A 23,094-nucleotide genomic window follows, 5' to 3' on the forward strand; every position below is an offset into this window, starting at 1 on the left:
AATAAACCACAGTTTCCTGTTACAGCCAGACTTGAGAAACTATGGCTTATTCTAACTGTGGTTAGTTTAAACAAACTAGGATCAACCCGCTGTTTCGGAAGATGGTTTGTTAATGAACCCCAGTGAGAATAACCCATAGGTTCCCAAGTTTGGACATAGAAGGAAACGGCAGTTAATTCAAAACAGGAAGTAGACGCTTCCAAGCTTCTCCTGTCATATGTGAAAAAAGGAGCGGGAAGCACATGAGCTGGAGCTGGTCACCGTTCATTCATGTAAATCTAAACCTTGTGATCTGGTTTTTGTGATGTCAGTGCCCAATTTATTGAATTTTGTGTGCATTTTAACTTGCTGTGTCTTAGCCATCACAAGAGCCTTTTGGCCAAATATATGTTCCCCATCCCTTAAAAACATTTAAAGTATTTTAATCACATCAGAAAGGGCCAGATGGCTTGAGATAACCTTTTAACAAATCCTCCAAAGCAAATTGCAATTCGTATTTAGGAACCGGGGGGGGGGGGCAGACTCACCTGCAGTACAAAGAATTAATCAAATTTGATTTCTAAAGGAATTCCTTACCATGTCCTCTCAGATCCAGTGCCACGATTCTACACTGAACCCGGTTAATGATGGCAGACTGCAATAAGAGAGAAGACATACAGAATTTATAAAGTGGCACATCATCTCCTCCAGGGGAAAGAAAGCAAATCCGTAATCAGGGGGGATTTTCGTCCTTTTGATCAGCTAAGGGCAGACGTCAATGAACGCAGGGAGCTTGGAGCTGAGGAAGGCGGAGGACACAAAGAATATGAATGAAGCAACAAGAGCAGCAGTACTGAGGGGAGGCCAAGTCCCTCTGAGGGCCTCCATTCTTTAAGTATAGCAGGGGGTTGGGTGAAGGCAGGCCTGCGTGAACCTTGCTCTTTGGGGGCGGGGGGGAGAAGAACTGTGACCACGTACTCCAAATTCCAAGACAAGGGCTGTTGGAATTAAAATGCACGTCTCCTTGAATTTTGTATAAGATGTATCCTGTAGTTTTTATGGTTTTACACAACGTATTCTGCTTCTGCTAGGCAAGGAGAAAGATGAGGAGCTATGAAGAACACAGAAGCTGTGCTCCTGGAAATCTTACGTGGCTGCCCCTCTGCTCTGGCCTCTGAGATTCCTACAGGCTTTGCCCACACCACTTCCAAGCATAAGACGGGAGTGCTCTGGGTTGGTGCAACCGAGTATCTGAGAAGTGAGGTAAATCTGGTCTTGAATGGGGTCGCATGCTCACTGAAAGACAGTTCACAGCTTGGGGGTGCTTCTGGACCCAATGCTGTCCTTGGAGGCACTCGACGGTGTGCAGAGGTGTCAGCTACGGCTTGTATGCCAGCTGCAACTCTACTTGGAGAAGCCAGACCTGATCTGCATAGGTGACATCCAGACTGGACTACTGCAATGCACTCTACTTGGGGCTGCCCTTGAAGATGGTTCGGAAGCTTCAGCTGGCCCACAATGCTGCTGCTAGGTTGCTCATGGGCGCAAGTTGCTTCGTGAGTGTCACACCCATCCTGTGGTGGCTTCACTGGTTACCAGTCCACTTTTGGGCTAGATTAAAGGTCTTGACTTTTAAAGCCCTACACAGCTCGGGGCCAGGGTACCTGTTGGACCTCACTCACCCATATGAACCTGCCAGGGCCCTCCATTCAGCATCTGGGGCCCTGCTCATGGCCCTGCCATGAATGGGAGTTCCAGCTGGCGGGGACCAGAGTCAGGGCCTTTTTGGTTGTAGCCCCTCAGCTTTGGAACACCCTCTGAGAAGAGCTTTGCCATGCTCCCTCCCTCAGTGTTTTTAAGAAACAATTAAAGACATCTTTGTAGAGAGGCTTTTTAATGTATTCAAAAGCTTATTTCTGGTAGGCTTCTTAGTTCTTAGCTTTTTACTTATAACTTTTAATTTGCAACTTGTAAAATTTGTAACTTTTAAATGTGGTTTCAGCTTGGTCTTTTAACTTTAACTTTTTATTTTTTATTGTATCTATTTTATTAATGTTGTGAGCTGCCCTGAGCAGTAGTGTACTGGAGGGGCAGAGTATAAGTATTTTAAATGAAAATTAGAGAAGCGTATCTCCAAACATAAGGGCTAGAAACGCGTTGCTTTGCTGTTGTTCTAAATGAAAGCTGCAATTTGTAGGAAGCCAAGTTCTGGGACCACTCAAGACCACATCCTGCAAATGCTTTGCAGGTGTCCCACGGCAAATGTACAGCCCAGGTGTCAAGGATCAGACTCTGATCTGCAAACGGAGAGTCTGTTTTCACGACTGCTTACAAAATTCACCCATCCAATCCATTGACGGAAGATATATGGGACGACAGGGCAGCCTTTGCAATGCAAATCGCATATGAACATACAAGGCTGCCTCAAACAGTCAGACCCCTGGTCCAGCATTGCCTCCTCTAGGCCCTCTCCACCCGATCCTGGCCCAGACCATTGGTTCATCAAGCTCAGGGGTTCCCAGAGGCACAGCTCCCACAATCCCTAACCGCTTAGGCCATCCGGGCCGTGGATGAGAGGAGTTATGGTCTAACACCACCTGGGGGCCCAAGGCTGAGAACCCTGGGGTAGCCTACTCCAGACTGGCAGCAATTTCCCAAGGTCTCTCCCATCCCTTCTACCTGGGAACTGAGCTTGGAACCTTCCACATACAAAGTATGTGCTCTAAGCGTCAGACCATTGGTGCATCCAGTCTAGCATTGTCAGCGCTGACTGGCAGCAGCAACCGAGGGTTTTTTGTTTTTTTAATAGCCCTGCTACCCGAGATCCTCTTAACCAGGGCTCCACAACTTTGGCCGTCCTGCAGATGCTGGACTACAATTCCCATAATCCCTGACTACTGGCCTCTGTGGCTGGGGATGAAGGGAGCTGTAATCAACAGTAGCTGGAGGGGTGAGGTTGTGCAGCCCTGCTCTTAACTCAAGGTGCTGCTAGAGGTGGGAACTCAGAACTTTCGCATGCAGAACAAGCATCCACTCTGCTCCAAGAGCCATGGCCCCAATAATTATATATAATAAATGTTTTGAACACAGAAATGAAGCTTCCTTTGTGTTGAGGTTTTTTTGGATGTGTTAATGGTGCCACTTCCCACAGTTCATGCACCTTTGCGTTTGCATCGGATTATCAGAAAGGCAGCAAAAAGGCAGCAACAATTCAGAATAGCAGTTCTGGTCCAGTTCTTTCCAAAGGACGGAATTTTACGGCCTTCGGGATGCGTGCACACAAACACACAACGCACCCAAACAGTGACTCAGTGAGGTTGCTTTTGAAAACCACCCTGCTGAAAATCATGCTTCATTATTTGTTCCTGCCACCTCAACACATTTACATAAACACATTATTTTTGGCATCGCGGTGATTAAGTGGTATTTATGCTGAGCGGCGGCTTTAAAAATAGGCCTTTTGTTCCAGGAAAATCAACTGGGTAGCAAAAAATAAAAAATAAAATTCAGGAGCACCAGGGATGTCTCTTGAAGGTTGCTGAAGAGATGAGCAGCAACACAGCCACCCACAGAAAAACCTGGTTTGGATAGTCAACGCTGCATTGTGGAACTGGTTGCACTTTGAAACATACAAAGTGCTTGAGGGGGGAAAGGTGTGAAAAATAGTTAATGGAGAGAAGATTCCTTTATAGGGAGATGTAGAAAGTTCAGAGTCGGAACATTCCAACGGGGAACCGGGCCATTCTGAGTGTTCCAAGCTCTGAAGAGAATGCCCTTCAAATGAAGAGCCTGTTCCAAGCTCAGAACACTTGGAGCGTGCCAAGCACCATTTTGGACTCCAAAATGGTGCTCCTCTGGCCTCTGTGCACACATGGCAACCATACGCATGGTCAGAACTACCACGCAAATGACTGCCTCACTTGTGCAGAGGCCAGAAGACCGCCATCTTGGAGTCCAAAATGGCACTTGGAATGTTCCAACAGAACTGGGTCATTCCATGGGAACAATTGGCTTGACTGATTGTTCTGACGGAAAGTTCAGTGGATCTTGCGTTCCGTTCAGAGTTCGGAATGGAACGCAAGAGCTGGTTTGCACACATCCCTACTCCTTCAGTGATTCGCTACTGCTCGAGACGCAGGCCGCAACACAAAGATCTCAGCCAGAAAGTCCCAAGGCTGTAGTCCCCTTCTGTTCCTTCTTTTGTCTCCTCCACTGCTGGATACCTGCAGCAAGAACTAGGCCACTGGGATCAAGGTAAGTCAGCCAAACAGGGCAGAGCACAACTCAGAGACTTAGGTTCTGCTTTATAACCCCAAGGAACTATCACATAAAGGCTAAAACTAGGGATGTGCAAACAGGTTCGATTCCAAACCTGTTCTACATTGAACTGGTTCGGTGGCTTGATATAGGACCGAATCCCCCAGCCTGTTTGGGGGCTTCCAAGTAAAATAATTTTTTAAAAGAAAAGAAATATAACTAATCGCTGCCACCCCAGGGGGCTTCTCCGAGGACGTGTGTGTGTCCTTCGGAGGTTCCCCCTCTCCTCGCTGACCTCTGTTAATGTCCAGATCGCCCGGTGACTTGGCTATGCAGAGGCCCATTGGGCTTGCGCAGCAGCCTCCAAAATGGCTGTCGCAATGGAGGGCAGGCCCGGAATGGGCCAAAGATCACCCGAACCAGGCAATTTGGACATTAATGGAAGCCGGCGGGGGTAGGGGGAACCTCCGGAAACACACACACACCCCTCTGTGGCCTCGGAGAAGTCCCCGGGAGCAGCAGTGAGTTACAGTTCTTTCTATCTATCTAAATCATGAACCCCCCAACCCCAAACCAAGGGGGGTTTCGGGGTGCACAAAACTGAACATGCCGAGACCAGTTCCGTACCAATCCAGCCTCGAACTGAACCGAGCAACCTGGTTTTGTGCACACCCCTGGTTAAAACTAGGTACACAAACAGTATTGTTTCTACTTGGTGCCAGGACTGTTCAGTCAGAATCCTCTGCCCTCCTCCTTGGTCTTCCCCAGCTACTGTTTGCTGTTGCTCTCTGGGTGCTGCCTTCCGTAACCCTGACAGATGAGCTCCCGTGCCTCTTCTAACTACCCCAGCACCCATGTACATCAGCCATCACCAATACACACACATCGTCCAGCCTCTACTTGAAGACTTCCAGACAAAGAGAGTCCACCATTGCACAAGGCAGGCTGTTCCACTGTCAAACAGCTCCTACAGTTAGGAAATTCCTCCCAATTGTCTAGGCTGAAGCGGCTTCCCTGCAATTTCAACCCACTGGTTCTAGTCCTGCCTTCAAGAGCAGCAGAGAGCCAGTCTGCTCCTTCCTTTATGTGACATTCCATCAGCTATCTGAAGACGGCAATCCTATTTCCCCTTTGTCATCTCTTCTCCAGGCTAAACACACCCACTTCCTTCAACATCCTTCGACTTGGTTCCAGATCCGTCGCCACCTCGGCCGTCCTCCTCAGAAGCTGTCCCAGTCTATCAGCGCCCTTCTTAAAATGTGGGGCCCAGAACTAGACCCAGTATTCCAAGCGAGGTCTGACCAGCTCAGACTAGAGTAGAAGGATTGCTTCTTGTGAACTGGGCACTATGCCTCTGTTAATGCAGCCGAAGATTGCATTCGCTTTTGTAGCAGCTGCACCACACAGCTGGCTCATGTTCAGCTTGTTGTCCCCTAAGACACCTAGGTCCCTTTCACGCGTACTGCTGCCAAGACAAGCCTACCCTATCCTGTACTTGAAGGGATTCCACACAGTGCCAGACCACTCGCCCATCTAGCCTAGGACTGCCTACTCTGACTGGCAGCAGCTCTGCAAGGTCTTTCTATCCTACCAGAGATCCTTTTAACTGAGTGCACTTGGGATTTTCTGCATCTAGAGCATGTGCTCTACTACTACCGTGTTTCCCCGAAAATAAGACAGTGTCTTATATTAATTTTAGGCCCAAAAAATGCACTAGGGCTTATTTTCGGGTAGGTCTTATTTTGCACACACCTCCCCCGCCACGGCAGGCAAGCACAGAACAACTTACTCCGAGGTAGTGCCCCAAGTTTCAACCCCGTCTCCTGCCATTCTCGATCCCTGCGGCCAGCGCGCAGCCGTGAACCCCCGCCTCCCGCCTAGGTCTTATTTTCGGGTAGGTCTTATTTTCGGGGGAGGGCTTATATTAGCGGCACATCAGAAATTACTGCTAGGTCTTACTTTTGGGGAAACACAGTAAATAAGGGCCCCAGTCCACAGCTTTTAAAAATAAAACATCTATCATATCAGCAAGCCACTCGATACACGTTGATGTAAGCAGGTATATGTGGGTGGTGGTCAAGCCACATCTGGATCACATTCCAAATGAGCCCCTGGTGGTGCAGTGGTAAAACTGCCGCCCTGTAACCAGAAGGTTGCAAGTTCGATCCTGACCAGGGGCTCAAGGTTGACTCAGCCTTCCATCCTTCCGAGGTCGGTAAAATGAGTACCCAGAATGTTGGGGGCAATATGCCAAAATAATTGTAAACCGCTTAGAGAGCTCCGGCTATAGAGCGGTATATAAATGTAAGTGCTAAGTGCTATTGCTATTCCAAAAGCATTTTCCCAGAGGAAAGTGGTTTCTACCAGGGAGGACTGAAGTCCACAGAAAAAGGTGCTGCCAGTGACCAACTTACAGTGAACACTGCCCAGGAAAGAGCAGAATGGCCTCCACCGTGAAGCAGGAGCAAGACGGGGCCCTCGGATCCACTCTTGTAAATTCGAAAAGTGTATGAACAGTTAAGGACAGAGTCACCTGCTCCAAAAGGAAAGGACATGCAAACACATGAAGCCTCCATCTCCCGAGTCAGACCACTGGACCATCAAAGCAGTAGCAGTCATAATTTCCGCCCTGCCCACAAAATGCGCTTGCCCCACCTCCAACACCTCCACCCAGGCATAACGTTTTAACAGGGCGCAGCTCTGTAAAAGCTAGGATTTCCAGACTTCATTGCACATGGGCAGCGTCCAGCTTTTCTCTGGAATACTGACCATGCAAAACAGGCCTACGTGTGCTCCTTGAGTCTCCCCCATTATTCTTGATATACTGGCTTTTAAATGCAGTTCTCAAAGCCAAAAAGTAATAATAATTCCCTATTCCAAAAGGGGTCACAATTAAAGAAGAAACTCAAGGGAGACACCAGCAACAACCCTGGAAGAATGCTATGCTGGGCTGGATTGGGACAGTTGCTCTCCCCCTGCTAAAGACAAGACAGCCACTACATTAAGAAGCCCCCTTTGCCCAGTTAGAGGAGGTAGACATGTCCGACGAATGTGTGAACTGTAAAGAGCCCTAAGCACTTGTGTGTGAAAGAGTACCTCCGTTTGCTGGTCCTAAATTTCCTGGCAATCAATTCCATGGGCTGACCCACCCCCTGGTTCTAGTATTATGTGTGAGGGAGAAGAATTTCTCTCTCTCCACTTTCTCCACACCATGCATGATTTTATAGACCTCTATCATGTCTCCCCGCAGTCATCTTTTTCCTAAACTAAAAAGCCCCAGGTGTTGTAGCCTTGCCTCATAAGAAAGGTGCTTCAGGCCCCTGATCATCCTGGTTGCCCTCTTCTGCACCTTCTCCAGTTCTACAGTGTCCTCCTTAATATATGGCTACCAAAGCTGCATGCAGAACTCCAAATGTGGCCGCACCATAGTTCTGTTTAAGGGTATTATAATATTAGCATTTTTATTTTCAATCCCCTTCCTAATGATCCCTAGCAAGGAACTGGCCCTTTTCACAGCTGCTGCATATTGAGTCCACACTTTCAATAAGCTATCCACCACAACCCCAAGATCCCTTTCCTGGTCCGTCACCCACAGCTCAGATCCCATCAGCATATATGTGAAGTTGGGGTTTTTCATCCCAATGTGCATCACTTTACACTTGCCAACATTAAACTGCATTTGCCACTTTGTCGCCCACTCCCCGTTTGAAGAGATCCTTTTGGAGCTCTTCACAATCTGTTTTGGATTTCACTACCCGGAAGAGTTTGCTATCATCTGCAAATTTGGCCACCTCGCTGCTTATCCCAACTTCTAGATCATTTATGAATACATTAAAAAGCACTGGTCCCAGTTCAGATTCCTGGGGGACCCCACTTCCTACTTCCCTCCATTGTGAAAACTCTCTATTTATCCCTACCCTCTGTTTCCTCTCTTTCAACCGGTTAGCAATCCACACATGTACTTGTCCCCTTATCCCATGACTGCTACGTTTCCTCAGGAATCTTTGATGAGGATGAGGGAAGGTGCATTTCTTGCTCGCCCCAAGGCATATGGGACTGATCCAGCGACAGGGACAGTCCAATCTGGTCCTAAGCAAAAAGCCACGCTTTTCTCAGGTCCCCGTTTCCCTCAGAGTCAAACAAGAATGGCTAAAATTGCATCCACCATGACACACTCTGAACACATGGTGCACAGTACAGAAAATACTAGCTATTATATGCATGCAGGAAATAAATGGGGACCCATAATCCTAAACTTCAGATCAGAGTCAACAGGTTCCAAATCCTGTATTAAGAAGTTGGGGAGGGGGCTGAACTCCCTGGAAAGCCACTGCCTGTCAGGGTGGATAATACTGGCAAATTGGCCACGGACACAGGACAGGGCAGCTTCTTATTCAAGGGAATGAGAAAGAGTTCTTTGAAGGAGTCCTCAACTAGGCCCCCCAAAAACTCATGCTTATCACCATTACAGAAACAACAGAACAAAGGCAGTGGAAGAGGATATATCCTTGCCGGAGTCCGTCTCAATCACGACGTCTTCCATGGATTCGAAGTACTGGCTCCAAGGAACTGGAGAATAGTCGCGCTTCCTTCCAGGCCTGGGGAAAAAAGCATTTGTGCTTTAAGTCAGAGGTTCCCAACTTTGAGTCCCTACCTGCTGCACAATGGTCATTATTTATTTTTACATTTATATCCCACTTTTCCTCTGAGGATCTCAAAGCAGTGTACATGGTTATGTTTATCCTCACAACAACCCTGTGAGGTAGGTTAGGCGGAGAGATCCATGACTGGCCCAGAGTCACCCAGTGAGTTAAATGGTTGAATGGGGATTCAAACTCAGGTCTTCCCAGTCCTAGTCCAGCACTCTAACCACTACACTATGCTGGTTCTCATTGTGGCTGGGGATGATGGGAGTTGTAGTCCAACAAATTCTGAGGATCTGAAGTTGGGAACTCCTGGGTTAACCACTAAGCCGCCCAGCTCTTGAATTGCCCAATTAACACTGACCACATATGCAGCGCAAACTTATGCACATTTACTCAAAGGAAATCCCCCATGGGATTTACAGCCATGATAGTGTATGTAGGATTACTGTCTTAATCACAGTACCCACACAATTTTTAGATTGTAAGCCCTTTGGGGACAGGGAGCCAACTTTATTTGTTTTTCTATTAAGCTACTCTGAGAACTTTTGTTGAAAAAACGATATATAAGTAGCAGTAGCAGTTAGACACGCACGTCAACATGAAACTAGCTGGGTGACTCTGGGCCAGTCACTTCTCTCTCAGCCTAACCTACTTCACAGGGTTGTTGTGAAAGAGAAACTCAAGTATGTAGTACACCGCTCTGGGCTCCTTGGAGGAAGAGCGGGATATAAATGTAAAAATAAATAAATAAATAAATAAATAAATAATTAATTAATCTCTCATTGCTTGGCTGTGAAGTCAACATCTTACTTGCTGAGATACAGTACTGTCAACACTGCAAGCAGAGGCAGATGCAGACAAAGACACACACACAGACAGACACACAGTGAAGCACCTATTTCTACTCTGGGTGACTGCTGAAAGAAAGGCCCAGCAAAGAACTGCACAAACCACAGACTCCCACCCCAGTCATCAAAACACCGACAACTCTTTTCTCGATAGTGAAACACACAGATTTGGTTTCAGGAAGATGCTGCCAATGAAGAGACGTCTTAAATGCTTAATAAAGAGCTCTGTGCCTGAGACAGAAAATGTAGACAGGTGCCCGTATTTGAACGGCACTAAAGTAGTAACAGAAGATGACAGGATGGAGGTTCCACAGCCAGCCTGAGATGGTTTCTTCAGCCAGCACCTACTAGCTGAATCCAACGAACGCTAAAACTGAGGCAAAGCTGTGCAGTAGGATTCCATTAGCCACATCCTTCAAAGCCACTGGGAAGTACCCATTGTACGGGTCGGGGAAGAAGGGTACAGCACATGGAAAGATGTGCAAGACATCTTTCGACTATCAAAAGTTCTCAAACTTGGATCCCCAGATGTTGTTCCTCTCACAGGTGACAGGTGAATCCACCTGTCCATGACAGGACATTCATGGGCTTTGCAATAAAAACACTTCAGGCATTAGTTTTACAACTTACATGGAGAATCAGGATTGTTAGCTTGAGACAAGGCGTCACCCTTGGAGAAGCTACCAGAGCTTCTCGTCCCAAATATGATGCATATAAACACAAAGCTGCCTTCTTCCAAGTCAGGCTACTGGTCATAAGAATATAAGAACAGCCCTGATGGATGAGGCCCAGGGTCCGTCTAGTCCAGCATCCTGTTTCCCACCAGATGCCTCCGAAAAGCCCAGAAGCAGGGGGTGAAGGCATGCCCTCTTTCTTGCTGTTGCTCCCCTGCAACTGGTATTTAGAGGCATCCTGCCTCTGAGGCTGGAGGTGGCCTATAGCCACCAGACTTGTTCTCCATGAATTTGTCTAAGCCCCTTTTAAAGCCATCCAAACCAGTGGCCACCATCACATCCCATGGCAGTAAATTCCATAAATTATGTACTGTGTGAGCAAGTACTTATGTTGGTCCTAAAATTCCTGGCCGTTTCAGGGGATGATCCTTGGTTCTAGTGTTGGGAGAGGGAGAAAAATTGCACTCTCTCTATTCCATGCATAATTTTATACACCCCATCATATCTCTCCATAGTCACCTCTTTTCTAAATTAAAGAACCCCAGATACTGCAGCCTCACCTCATAAGGAAGGTGCTCTAGGCTCCTGATCATCTTGGTTGCCCTCTTCTGCACCTTTCCCAGTCCTACAATGTCCTTCGTAATATACGGTGACCAAAGCTGCATGCAGTACTCCAAATGTGGCCGCACCATAGATTTCTTTAAGGGCATTATAATGTTAGCATTTTTATTTTCAATCCCCTTCCTAAAGATCCCTAGCAAGGAACTGACCTTTTTCACAACTGCCACACATTGAGTCAACACTTTCAATGAGCTGTCCACCACGACCCCAAGATCTCTCTCCTGGTCAGTCACCCTCAGCTCAGATCCCATCAGCATATTTTGTTTCTTTTTGGAATGTAAGCCCTTTGGGGACAGGGTTCCATCTTATTTGTTTGTTATTTCTCTGTGTAAACCGCCCTGAGCCATTTTTGGAAGGGCGGTATAGAAATCAAATTATGTTATGTTATGTGAAGTTGGGGTTTTTTGCCCCAGCGTGCATCACTTTACAAGTTTACACTTGTTTACAATGAACCACATTTGCCCACTCCCCCAGTTTGGAGAGATCCTTCTGTAGCTCTTTGCAATCTCATTCATTCATTCGATTTATATACTGCCCTTCCAAAATGGCTCAGGGCAGTTCACAGCATGATAAAAACAATTAAAACAAATTAACAATTAAAATCAAACTATTAAAACACAATAAGACCAATAAAACAGCTAAAAGCCCTGAAAATCAGGGCAACAATTTAAAACAGGTAATCATTTAAATCCCTGGAAGGCAAGGCCAAACAGATAGGTTTTAAGGGCTCTCCTGAAAGACAACAATAATCTCAAATTACGAATTTCTGCCGGGAGTGCATTCCACAGCCCAGGAGCAGCTACAGAGAAGGCCTGCCTCTGCGTCACCACCAGATGAACCGGTGGCAACTGGAGATGGACCTCCTCAGATGAACTTAAGGTGCAGTGGGGCTCATGTAAAAGAAGGCGCTCTCTTAGATAACTCGGACCTAAGCTATTCAGGGCTTTAAAGGTAATAACCAGCACTTTGTATTTTGCCCGGAAACAGATCGGCAGCCAGTGCAGCTGTTTCAAAACAGGCATAATATGGTCTCTCCGGGTTGCCCCAGAGACCAATCTGGCTGCCGCATTCTGAACTAACTGAAGTTTCCGGACTACGTACAAAGGCAGCCCCATGTAGAGCGCATTGCAGTAGTTGAGCCAGGAGGTTACAAGCTGATGCACCACTGTTTTGAGGTCATCCTCTCCAAGGAATGGGCGCAGCCGTCGAATCAGCCAAAGCTGATAGAAAGCACTCCTGGCCATGGCCTCCACCTGAGATACCAGAGTGAGGCCTGGGTCCAGGAATACTCCCAAGCTGTGCACCTGCTCCTTTTGGGGGAATGTAACCCCATCCAGCACAGGGAGATCTAACTCATCCCTCAGATTCTGAACCCCCACAATGAGCACCTCCATCTTGCTTGGATTCAGCTTCAATTTGTTCTCCCTCATCCAGCCCATTACTGCCTGTAGGCAGGCATTTAGAGAGTGAGTACCATTTCCTGAAGATGAAAAGGAGAAGCAGATTTGGGTGCCATCAGCATACTGATAACACACAGCACCCAATCTCTTGATGACCTCGCCCAGCGGTTTCATGTAGATATTAAAAAGCATTGGTGACAGAATGGAGCCCTGGGGGACTCCATATAGCAGCTCCCATTTTGAGGAGCAACTGTCACCAAGCTCCACCATCTGGAATCTACCTGAGAGATAGGAGTGGAACCACTGCAAAGCAGTGCCCCCTATCCCCGACTCCCCCAGGTGATACAGAAGGATACCATGGTCGATGGTATCGAACGCCACCGAGAGATCCAGAAGAACCAGCAGAGTCACACTCCCTCTGTCGATTCTTCCGTAAAGGTCATCTATCAGGCCGACCAAGGCTGTCTCAACCCCATAGCCAGCCCTAAAGCCAGTTTGAAATGGATCTAGATAATCAGTTTTCTCCTTTTAGATTTCACTACCCTAAATAGTAGGCTTGTGCCCGAAACGTTTCAGAGGCCATTGTAAAGGCCTCCGAAATGTTTCGGCTCTGGGGCGGGATTCGGTGCTTCGGCACCAGCGGGGGTACTACTTAAAGGGCCTGGGAGGGTGTACTCACCCCCCCTCCAGCCGCGTTTCCCCCGCCGGCGCTCTCCAAATTTCAAGCCCCTTGGGGCGGCAGCGTTTCTCCCTGCCGCCCCGTTCCCCCCGTCGGCCGGAAGTGGCGAGTGCACGTGTGCCCGTTGTGTGCTTTCTGCCGCTTCCCCCCACCAGCGTCCATTTTTTAAAAAGCCCATTGGGGCAGCAGCGTACCTCCCCGCCACCTCGTTGTCCAGATATGACTGGAAGTCTCCGACACTCCTGTGCACCCTGGCACGTGTGCAAGCACACAACGTGCACATGCCTGTGAAGGCGCGTCTGAGACTTCCGGTTATATCCAGACAACGGGATGGCTGGGAGGTACACTGCCACCCCAATCGGCTTTTTAAGAAACACATGCCTGCGGGGGGGGGAGCTATGGGAGGGGTAAGCGCACCCTCCTCCACTCCTAAAGCTAGACACCACCCGCTGTTGAAACCAGCAGTTCTTCAAACCGGTTTGGAAGCCCATGAAGGGCCTCCCAACCAGTTCCGTGCACATCCCTAGCTGCCAGTCTGTGTAGACAATACTGAACTAGAGGGTCCAATTTTTTCATCTGTGTGTGGAATGAGTTTTGTTCTGGGTGGCAGCATCAAGGCATAGTGTACACACGTGCATTCAAAGTGGGATCTCCCTGATCCAACCTGAGTAGGAGCTAAAATTAACTGAGCAGACATCAAAAAAGAAAAAAAGAAAAAAGTGTGAGCACGCACACACGCCTTAGAGGGCACACTGGTCCAATGTGGTCTGACCCGGCAGAAGGCAGTTTCCTGTGTCCCTGTGACATAACCCTTTATCCTTCCTTTGAAAGCAGCCCCCCAGACAGACACACACCCTTTGACAACATCCCTCATCTGTTGACACCCCCCCCTCCCCTTGCTGGTGTAGCACAGTGACAGAGATGGAGTCAGAAACCCCAAAGTTCTCAGACTCTCACTCCTGCCTGGGTCACCGGGGGTCCTTCGGAAAGCGCGCTGTCCGCAACAACAGAGGGAAAGGAGGCACTCTTCTCCAGGATGTGCTTCAGAATGTGCGATGCACTGCACTCCCATGAGCTCAGCTGCCCTTACAACATATGGAAGCTGCCTGACACCGAGTCAGACCCTTGGACCCCTGTCTGTTCTGACTGGCAGCAGCTCTTCAGGCAAGTCTCCTTCCCAAACCTGGCGAAGCATGTGCTCTTCCCCTGAGCTATGGTTCTTCCTCAAGGTATGCCCAGATCCCCTCCACGTGTAAACCACATAAACGCGAACAGCCCCACTGAATCAGACCAGCAGTCACCCTAACCCACCAGCACTCCCTTCTCGAATGCCAAGGCCTCAGGCAAGGACTCTTCTAGCTCTCCTCCCAGGAAACGCCAGCAATCTGGGATCTTGTCCTGCATGCAATGCAGGGACTCTGCCACGGAGCTACAGCCCCCTCCCTGCCCAGATACGTCAGAGAGGAACCTAGAAAGCCACCTTCTGCCCAGTCAGACCCTTGACCACCAAGCTCAGTCTTGCCGACACTGGCTGGCAGCATCTCTCCAGGGTTTCCCAGTCTTGCCGGGGACTTAACCTGGGACCTTCTGCAGGGGAAGTAGCGGCTGTGCCACTTAGCTGAAGCCCCCACCCCACCCCACCCCACCCTCCTGTAAGGTTGGCAAGTATCACGTTTTCCTCTTCATGTTTCCATCTGCAGTGTAGGGGAAAAACTGACCTACTTTGCAGGGCTGTTGTGAGCATGGCAGGAGGGTGCCTGCAAAACCCACCGAGCACTCCCAAGCACCTCCCAGACGCTACCCACGACCCTCAGGAGCCTCCCCAGCAATTGCAGCCCACCACCCCCAGCGGTGAGAAGCCACGCCCCACCCGCCGCATGACGTCACCCCCTCCAGCCCCATGACGTCACCACACACACCCCTCCTACCCCATGCGCATCTTGGGCAGGGCCTGGCCGCTGCTGCCCCCAGCCGGGCCCGGGGGATGGGGAGGCAGGCGGCCCAGGTACAGCTGCTTCTCCAGGGCGGACATGGCGAGGAACGGTGCGCAGACAAGCAGCGGCGAGAAGGAGAAGGAGGAGCCGGAGGGGCGGAGAGCCGGCAGGATCCAGCCCACTCCCGCCAAGAAGAAGCCGCCGGCCGCCGCTCCCAGCAGCCACTGCGCTTTCTCCGGAAGTCCCCCGTTCCCCTCCCGAGGCATTGTGGGAAATGGAGTCTTGGCTAGGAGTCGGGGTCTGGGCTTCCTCGCCTCGGGGCTTTTACTCCTCGCCCCCGCGGAGTAGAGGTGCATGCTGCAGCTGTTGCCTGTAAAAGTACTTCACCACGCACATTTATATTTTTTATTATTATTATTATTATTATTATTATTATTATTATTATTATTACTACTACTACTACTACATTTAGTTCATCACGCACACATATTATTATTATTATTAATTATTATTACAATTACATTTATATCCTGCTCTTCCTCCAAGGAGCCCAGAGCGGTGTACTGCATACTTAGGTTTCTCCTCACAACAACCCTTTGAAGTAGGTCAGGCTAAGAGAGAAGTGACTGGCCCAGAGTCACCCAGCTCGGGTCTCCCCGGTCCTAGTCCAGCATTTTAACCACTACGCCACGCTGGTTCTCTTACCCACCGCTTTTTACCCAGAGGTTTCAAAGCGGTTTACACAGACGGCGAATAAATAAGAGGGTTCCCTTCCCTGTCTCCAAAGGGGCTCACAGTCTTAAAAACGTAAAGGAGACCCCAGCGGCAGCCGCTGGAGGGATGCTGTGCCAGTTGCCCCCCCCCCTTGCTAAAAACACACCGAGAATCCCCTTTCGAAAAGGTGCCTGGTTGTGTTTCTCTTTCTTGTATCTGTGCATCGACTTTTATTTATTTATTTATTTAGTTGACATATTTTTATACCGCCCAAAACTTGCGTCTCTGGGTAGTTTACAACAAAGCAAAAACAACAGAAAAAGTTAAAACATTAGTTGAAACAAAATGATAACAGAAAGAAGTTAAAACATTACAATATATTTTAAAACAGTGCTAAAACTATTAAAACAATATGTCTTTTGTCCAAAGATTCGCAATATCAATGAAAGCGCCATTGCTCAGGAGCTGGCTGGTCTTGTGGTAACAAACATGAAGGTTTGCATTTGAATAGCAGACAACATCTGTGAGGACTGTCAGATAATATTCCCCTAGCGGATGGAGTCGCTGGGGTAGAGCCTCTAGGTTCCAAGTTCCCTCCCAGGCAGCATCTCCAAGATAGGGCTAAGAGAGACTCCTGCCTGCAATCTTGGAGAAGCCGTGCCAATACTGAGCTAGATAGACCCATGGTCTGACTCCGTATATGGCAGCTTCCTATGTTCCTAACATCTTTAATATCACAACAGACTGATTCAGATATTAAGCTGTATGAGTGTACAGATGCCTGCATGCTTGTACATGTGTTTGTGTGAATGACTGTACTTGTGTCCATTTTAAAAGTGAACTGGATGCAGGCCAGTATCCAGTATCTGTACATGCTACAGGCAGGAAGTGTACTTCTGCACCTGCAATCAGCATAACATCTGAATGACTGTACCTGTATACAGATCTGTACCTCTGTACACTGTGCACTCGTTATACGAGTGTTGAACATAATGTGTGAAAGGGCCTAGTATTGCTACTAGTTCTGTCTTCCACAGGTGGTGGGGGCTGTTGGGCTTCTGTGTGGAGGGAGGGGCTGGTTGTAAGCTTATTGTGGTTAGGGGTGATGGAAGCTGCAATTCAGGAACAGCTCAGGTTGGACACCCCACAATAGGGATAACTGCAGGCTATACTTGCAGTGCAATGTTCCAGCAACTTAAAAAGAAGAAAATCACATTTTTACCCATATAAAAAGACCTGGGTTTGAAAGCCTACACTCCTGCTTTTGCTTGTACTTTTGCAGGGAGGAAGGACATATTTTGATAAATCGCAACTACGATAAAGTTGGCAGTTCTCCACTGAGAACGGTTTGAGCAGCTATATTTTGATTCCTCGCAAATGAATTGCATTTTTAAAAGTAATTTTTTTTCTTGTATTTTACTGATTTTTTTTTATTGTAAGCTGCCCCAAGCAGCAGTGTGATGGGAGGGGCAGGGTAGGAATATTTTAAACAAACAAACTGCCCCCTCCCAATCGAAATCCAACTCTCAACTGCATGCAAAACAAACCGGGCCAACCCTTATGTTCCATTGCTATGCATGTAGGTGCTTTCTGCTTTTAAACACTCAAGCTATATACATAATGTTCAACCAAAACAAGGCTGAAGAAAACTGAATCCCTGTCTTTGCTGGTACCTTTTCTTTAAGTCGGAGGTAGCGAGGGTGAGCTGCTGCCCAGTCATAGCTAAGCTAAAATCCTGGATTTCATTTTCTCCATCGATTTCTATGGGCTGCTCTCACTTCCTCCCCAGCTAGGAATTGGGCAACCAGGCGGGCTGTCACTCTCTCCCCTCTGTCTCGATGGTGCTTTGCTGAGGACTTGCAGCGCCCCCTGCGGCCTATGATAGGAGGCGGCGGGCCCTTGTCGGTCGGTTTTCCCTCTCGCTGTTGCCGCCGTTTTCCCAGAGGGCTTTGCGGGGGCGCCCGTTGCTAAGCAGCGGGAAGCGGAATCGGGCGTCGGGCCTACCTCGGGCCTTGTTACCAGCATGAAGCAGAAGACGTCTAAGGGCTTCTCCGCCCGACCTGGGGCACCTGGCCGCAAGCGGAAGGGTGAGATCATGCGGAGCAGGGTGTAGGGGTGCCGAATGGTGGGGCATCCCATAGAAGCTGTGGGGCCGAAAGGGGGTGGACCCCGGCGTTGGGGTATCCCTGGGAGGCAACAGCTAACCCATCGCACACGGCTAAGGGCCCCGCACCCTAGATTTGGGGCCTGGGCAGGACAGAAGCATTGCAAAATAAATATATGCATGACACCCGTCTATACTGAAAAGTTCTAAATCTGTAGAGATTTGTTTATTGCTATCGCTTTTTTAATCATTCTTATTCTAATTAATTAATTAATTATGCCCTCCTTCCGAGGAGCGCAGGGTGCTGTACAAGGATGCCGATTACCTTTATCTTCACAACCATCCTGCGAGGTGGGCTGAGAGCAGCTGAGAGTTGGTGATGGATTCATGGTCACTCAGCATGTTTCATGGCTGAGTGGGGCTTTTTTAAGGAGAGGAGAGCTGGTCTGGTGGTAGCAAGCATGACCTGTCCCCTTAGCTAAGCAGGGTCCACCCTGGTTGCAAATGAATGGGAGACTAGAAGTGTGAGCACTGCAAGATATTCCCCTTAGGAGATGGAGCCGCTCTGGGAAGAGCAGAAGGTTCCAAGTTCCCTCCCTGGCAGCATCTCCAAGATCGGGTTGAGAGAGACTCCTGCCTGCAACCTGGTAGAAGCCGCTGCCAGCCTGGGTTGACAATACTGAGCGAGATAGATGAATGGTTCGACTCAGTATATGGCAGCTTTCTATGTTCCTATGAACCTGAGTCTCTCTCTGACCTTGTCTGACACCTGAACCTCTACACCTGTCTGGCTGTCAAAGGCAATAATAGTTCTTATATTTCATCTGCCCTTCAAAGTAAAACCCTTCTGAAAGGAAGTGGGGTGGGATGGCTCTGAATAGACTGAGCTTCCTCTGTGATGATGTGCTCAAAACCCTTGCAAAGCTGGAGTGTCATATATTATTTATATACCTCTTTTTAACAGCAACAAAAAGTTTTCAAAGCAGTTTGCCTTGAAAGAGAGTAGTAATATGGTCCCCCGGTCCCCAGAGTGCTCACAGCCTAAAGAGAAACACAAGGGAAACACTAGTAGTACCTACAAGGAGGGATGCTTTGTGAAGTTCAGTGATTGATTGATGAAGTGCTGTCAAGTGGGTGTTGACTCTTAGTGGCCACATAGGTAGATTCTCTCCAGGATGATCTGCCTTCCACTTGGCCTTGAAGGTCTCTCCGTGGTGCATTCCTTGCTGTCATAATCAAGTCCATCCACCTTGTTGCTGGTCATCCTCTTCTTCTCTTTCTTTCAACTTTGCCCAGCATTATAGACTTCTCAAGGGAGCTGGGTCTTCACATAATGTGTCCTAAGTATGATAGTTTGAGCCTGGTCATTTGTGCCTGGAGAGAAAATTCTGGATTGATTTGTTCTACGATCCATTTGTTTGTTTTCCTGGCTGTCCATGGTATCCTCAGAAGCCTTCTCCAGCTCCAAAGTTCAAAAGCGTCAATGCTTTTTCTATCTTGTTTTTTCTGAGATATAGGAGGCACTTTGAAAGGTGCTTCTTTGGTGAGTTGGCAGGGGAACTTGTGTTTGCAGTTGTTTTCTCATCGAAATTGGGCAGGTAAGAGGGTGAGAAGTGGCTCCATGGTGGCAGTGCTGATGTTGCCCTCCCCAAAGAAGTTTGTATGCATGCCTGGGACCTTGCTTTTCAAGAAAGCCTTTGGGCTCTGTGTGAACATGGACTGTAGGAAAACTGCTGTTTTAAGTCCATTGGTTTTTACTGTTTTGATTTTGTCTTTATTTGAAGAAGAAAAATCTAAGGCATCTTGAGTTTCATGCACTCCCTGGGGCAGCTGGCGGGGGAGCCTTTAAAGCACATCTGAATGCACATGGCCAGGGTGCACATGCACTGGCCTTTTGCATGGTCAGCATACCACATAATTGGATGGCGTTTGTGTGCCCCAGTCGTGTGTGCCAGTGCTTATTGGGGCTTCAGGAAGGAACACTGCAGCCCCGATAACTGCAACACATCTCTTTCAAACCCGAGCTCTGGTGGGGGAGGGGGCAAACAGGTAAGGAGCACCTTACCTGTTCTTTAAAGGCACCCCCCCCCCCAGAGGTGTAGCTATAATTGAGCAGATGGGTTCAAAGAGCCCAGGCCCCCCAGCTCCTGAGGGCCCCCCAGCTGCACCCCTCCCTCTTGTCTTCATAATCCACTTCACTCCAAGGGGCTGCTGGGGAGAGGGGTGAACACGGGCCCCCTCTCTCTTAGCTATGCCCCTGGCGCACACACACACTGCCTTTTGAACTTGCTTGAACCCTAGCATTTGAACAGATTTGGCGCTTCAGGAAGGGAGCACCAAACCTGGTCATGCACATTCCTAGAATAGGCACTTTAATTAATTAATAATTACATTTACATAATGATTTGGAGGGTTCAGAGTGCTTCATGTTCTAATAACCTTTTTGTAATCCTTACAACATGTAAGGTAGGTGAGTACGATTAGCCCCGGAGTGCAGATGAGAGGCTGAGAGTGGGTGGCTTGCCTAAGCCCACCTGGCAGGTTTATGGCAGAGGCAAGATTTCTGGGATCTTCCTGATTTATAGCTCATGTGAGAGATTTGATGTGTGTACTTTGGTGCTACATAACTGAATCGATTGTAACTACATCTGCTCTCCTGGGCCAAAAACGTTTGGGAAGAGTGACTTTTTCAAAGGCAGCATCTCCCATAGGAAGTATGGGAGAGCTGGTAATTTGGCAGCATCTTCTTACACCACCCTTCTTCATTTCAGCTTGCTCAGGAGAACTTATTTGTGGGTTGTACTCCCAAGTTCTACCTCGCACCTTACCTGATGCAGAATAGCAAGACTGTTTGGAAACAGCTGCTTGGCATAAACGTGATGCCTCGGCACTGATGCGTAGAAGACCTTTGCAACTCTAAACTGCTTAATTTGTCCATTCAGTAATTCTGTGCTTTTTTACTTCTCCACAGGCCTTAGTGATATCTCCCCCTCTACAAGCTTGCCACCTCTTGTAGAAGGCCAGCTGCGCTGCTTTCTGAAGTTGACTGTTAGCAAAATCTTATGGATGGTTGCAAAGCCTCCAGCTTCCTTCTTTGTCCAGGTGAGATGGTGGGGAGAAACCTCAGATGGCACAGTCTTCATGCCCCGGGATACCAAACAGGCTGAGCAGAAAATTCTTAAAACCACCACTCGCTATGCAATTCGGTGTGGTCCAAAACAGTTTGCTTCTTATCTGACAGGTATGTCTGATCTTTGCAATTTAAAAATGGCTTGGGGTTGAGGCACTGAAGGAAGAGACCAGATGTGTGCATAATTTTGGCTTTGTGATTAGTGGCTTACATTCTGACGAACACTGTGTGTGGGTAGTGGCTGCATTCCTGCTTCAGCAGCACACATGCTTGTACGCAGGAGAGGGCGATTTTCGCCAATCTCCCTTTCCCCAAGAGCCCTCAGGATTATATTTACAGTTGGCACAGAATGCATATGCGGAAAGGGGAGATGGGCGAAAATTACTCTCCTGCATGAAAGCCCCCACATTGCTGGAGCTGGAAGGTAGCCATGGCACCCATGCTTCCTTTGCAGCCATCCAGACGAGCACTTTGTGTTCTGGCTGGTCCTGAGTCTCCAGGTTCTCAGGCAGAGGAGTTTCCCAGCTCGGCTAACCTCAGAACTTGGGACCTTCAACATGCAGCGCAATGTATATGTAGCTCTCTCCCGCCATTGCTCCCCGGCAACTGGTTATTAGCATATGGCCATCATGACTAGTAGCTGTTGATAGGGATATGCACGAACCAGTTTGGCGGTCCTTTTACGGACCGTCGAACTGGTCCAGATGTCCAGCGTTTGGGCTGGTTTGGAGGCCGGGGCGGGGGGTCCTTTAAGGCTCAGGGAGGGTGCTCTTACCTCCCCCACCTCATTTCCCCCTCCAGTGCTCTCCCCAAAATTGCTGCTGCAGGGCTGCAGCATACCTCCTCGCAGCCCCAGTCGGCATCCTACCGGCACACCTGCAGCCACTTCCGGTAGGATGCTGACTGTGGCTGCAAGGTGGCGGTCCTGCTGCAGTGATTTTGGGGACAGCGCCGGAGGGGGAAATGCGGCGGGGGAGGTAAGAGCATCCTCCCTATGCCTTAAAGGACCCCGGCCTCCTGAACGTGTTTGTGCACATCCCGGGCTGTTGATAGTCTTGTCTTCCATGGATTTGTCTAATCCTTTTTAATGCCATCTAGGATCATGGCTGTCACCATATCTTGTGGCAGTTAATATCATGCATTCATTCTGCATTATGTGAAGAAGTGCTTCCATTTTGTTTTGTTCTCCTTCCCATCATGGAATGACCCTGGATTCTAGCGTTGGTAGGAGAAAAAGCTCTCTCTGTCCACTTCCTCTACACATTGCATAATTTTACAAACCTCTGTCACATGTCATATCTATTTAGTCTCATTGTTTCCTAGATTTAAAAGCCCTCAAAGCTGGGCCCCCTCCTGTTCGTGTTCTCTCTCTCTCTCTCTCAATTCTCCATTATTTTAGATCAGTGTGGGTCTTCCCCCCCACCCTCCATTTATTAAATCTGTCATGATGAACATCAAGCATGGTAAATAAAGGAAAATAAAAAATAGAATTTGATTTTGAATGTGGATTAGCTTGAATTGTTCAACAGCTTGACCCTCTGTTTGGAGTACATGCACATTTGTTTATTTTGTGTTTAGTTTGTCAGACCATTCTAAACTTGACTGCTTTTTTTTTTTTTTTTGGTTTCTTATAGATATGGGTGCTCTTATACTGGAAATCATGACCAAATCAGATCACCTTCCAATTGGGCGAGTTCAGATCAATGGGCTGTCACAGCTTGCTCCGAGTCATCCAATCAGTGGATTTTTCACCATTGTTTCACCGACATCTGAGAAGATGGGAGAACTGCAGGTAGCTTGAGACCCTTTCCCACTTAACAGTTTCTCCGCGCCCCCCCCCCCAGTTGTCAGGGGTGTGCTTCAAGGTTTGGAATGCACGCCTTGCAGCCAGGCTGCAGGAGATTACTTGTGATCCTGACGCAGGAGCCTTGTTTACTCAAAGGCGGCTGAGGGGGCAGGAGGATCAGCTGTAACAGGGAGTGATGTGCAACTCTTAGGCAGCAAGGAGTTGAGGAGGTTAGCTGCTTGTGCAAATTATTCTTACATTGGTGGAGAGGAGGTGGGGCTGGTGATATCTTTGCCCATAGGTTTTCTCTTCTGTTTCTAAG

The 23,094-nt window shown here is 48.4% G+C and overlaps 2 protein-coding genes across 13 annotated transcripts in view; one reads left to right on the forward strand and one right to left on the reverse strand.

Moving 5' to 3' along the window:
- Nucleotides 1–18,305, reverse strand: part of PPME1 (protein phosphatase methylesterase 1) — a 38,805-nt gene extending 20,500 nt beyond the window's left edge. Inside the window, exons 1-4 of one of the 4 annotated variants that reach the window (XM_053306108.1) lie at nt 18,182–18,305; nt 8,740–8,834; nt 6,651–6,742; nt 577–634 (exon numbers count right to left, since the gene is read on the reverse strand). In XM_053306108.1, the coding sequence (XP_053162083.1) occupies nt 577–634; nt 6,651–6,742; nt 8,740–8,779 (190 nt within the window). In that variant the 5' untranslated portion in view covers nt 8,780–8,834; nt 18,182–18,305. Of the gene's footprint in view, nt 1–576; nt 635–6,650; nt 6,743–8,739; nt 8,835–14,822; nt 14,955–15,032; nt 15,279–17,425; nt 17,689–18,181 lie in introns of those variants that run through there. The other 3 variants (XM_053306106.1, XM_053306105.1, XM_053306107.1) reach the window with 3 other exon arrangements.
- C2CD3 (C2 domain containing 3 centriole elongation regulator) overlaps nt 14,900–23,094 on the forward strand; it is a 97,744-nt gene continuing 89,549 nt past the window's right edge. For 6 of the 9 annotated variants that reach the window (XM_053306096.1, XM_053306097.1, XM_053306102.1 and 3 more), the window contains exons 1-3: nt 17,689–17,839; nt 20,828–21,097; nt 22,621–22,778. In XM_053306096.1, the coding sequence (XP_053162071.1) occupies nt 17,776–17,839; nt 20,828–21,097; nt 22,621–22,778 (492 nt within the window). In that variant the 5' untranslated portion in view covers nt 17,689–17,775. Of the gene's footprint in view, nt 14,956–15,373; nt 15,389–17,660; nt 17,840–20,827; nt 21,098–22,620; nt 22,779–23,094 lie in introns of those variants that run through there. The other 3 variants (XM_053306101.1, XM_053306100.1, XM_053306104.1) reach the window with 3 other exon arrangements.

Source organism: Hemicordylus capensis, chromosome 3 (assembly GCF_027244095.1).
Source record: "Hemicordylus capensis ecotype Gifberg chromosome 3, rHemCap1.1.pri, whole genome shotgun sequence".
Classification (NCBI taxonomy): Eukaryota; Metazoa; Chordata; class Lepidosauria; order Squamata; family Cordylidae; genus Hemicordylus; species Hemicordylus capensis.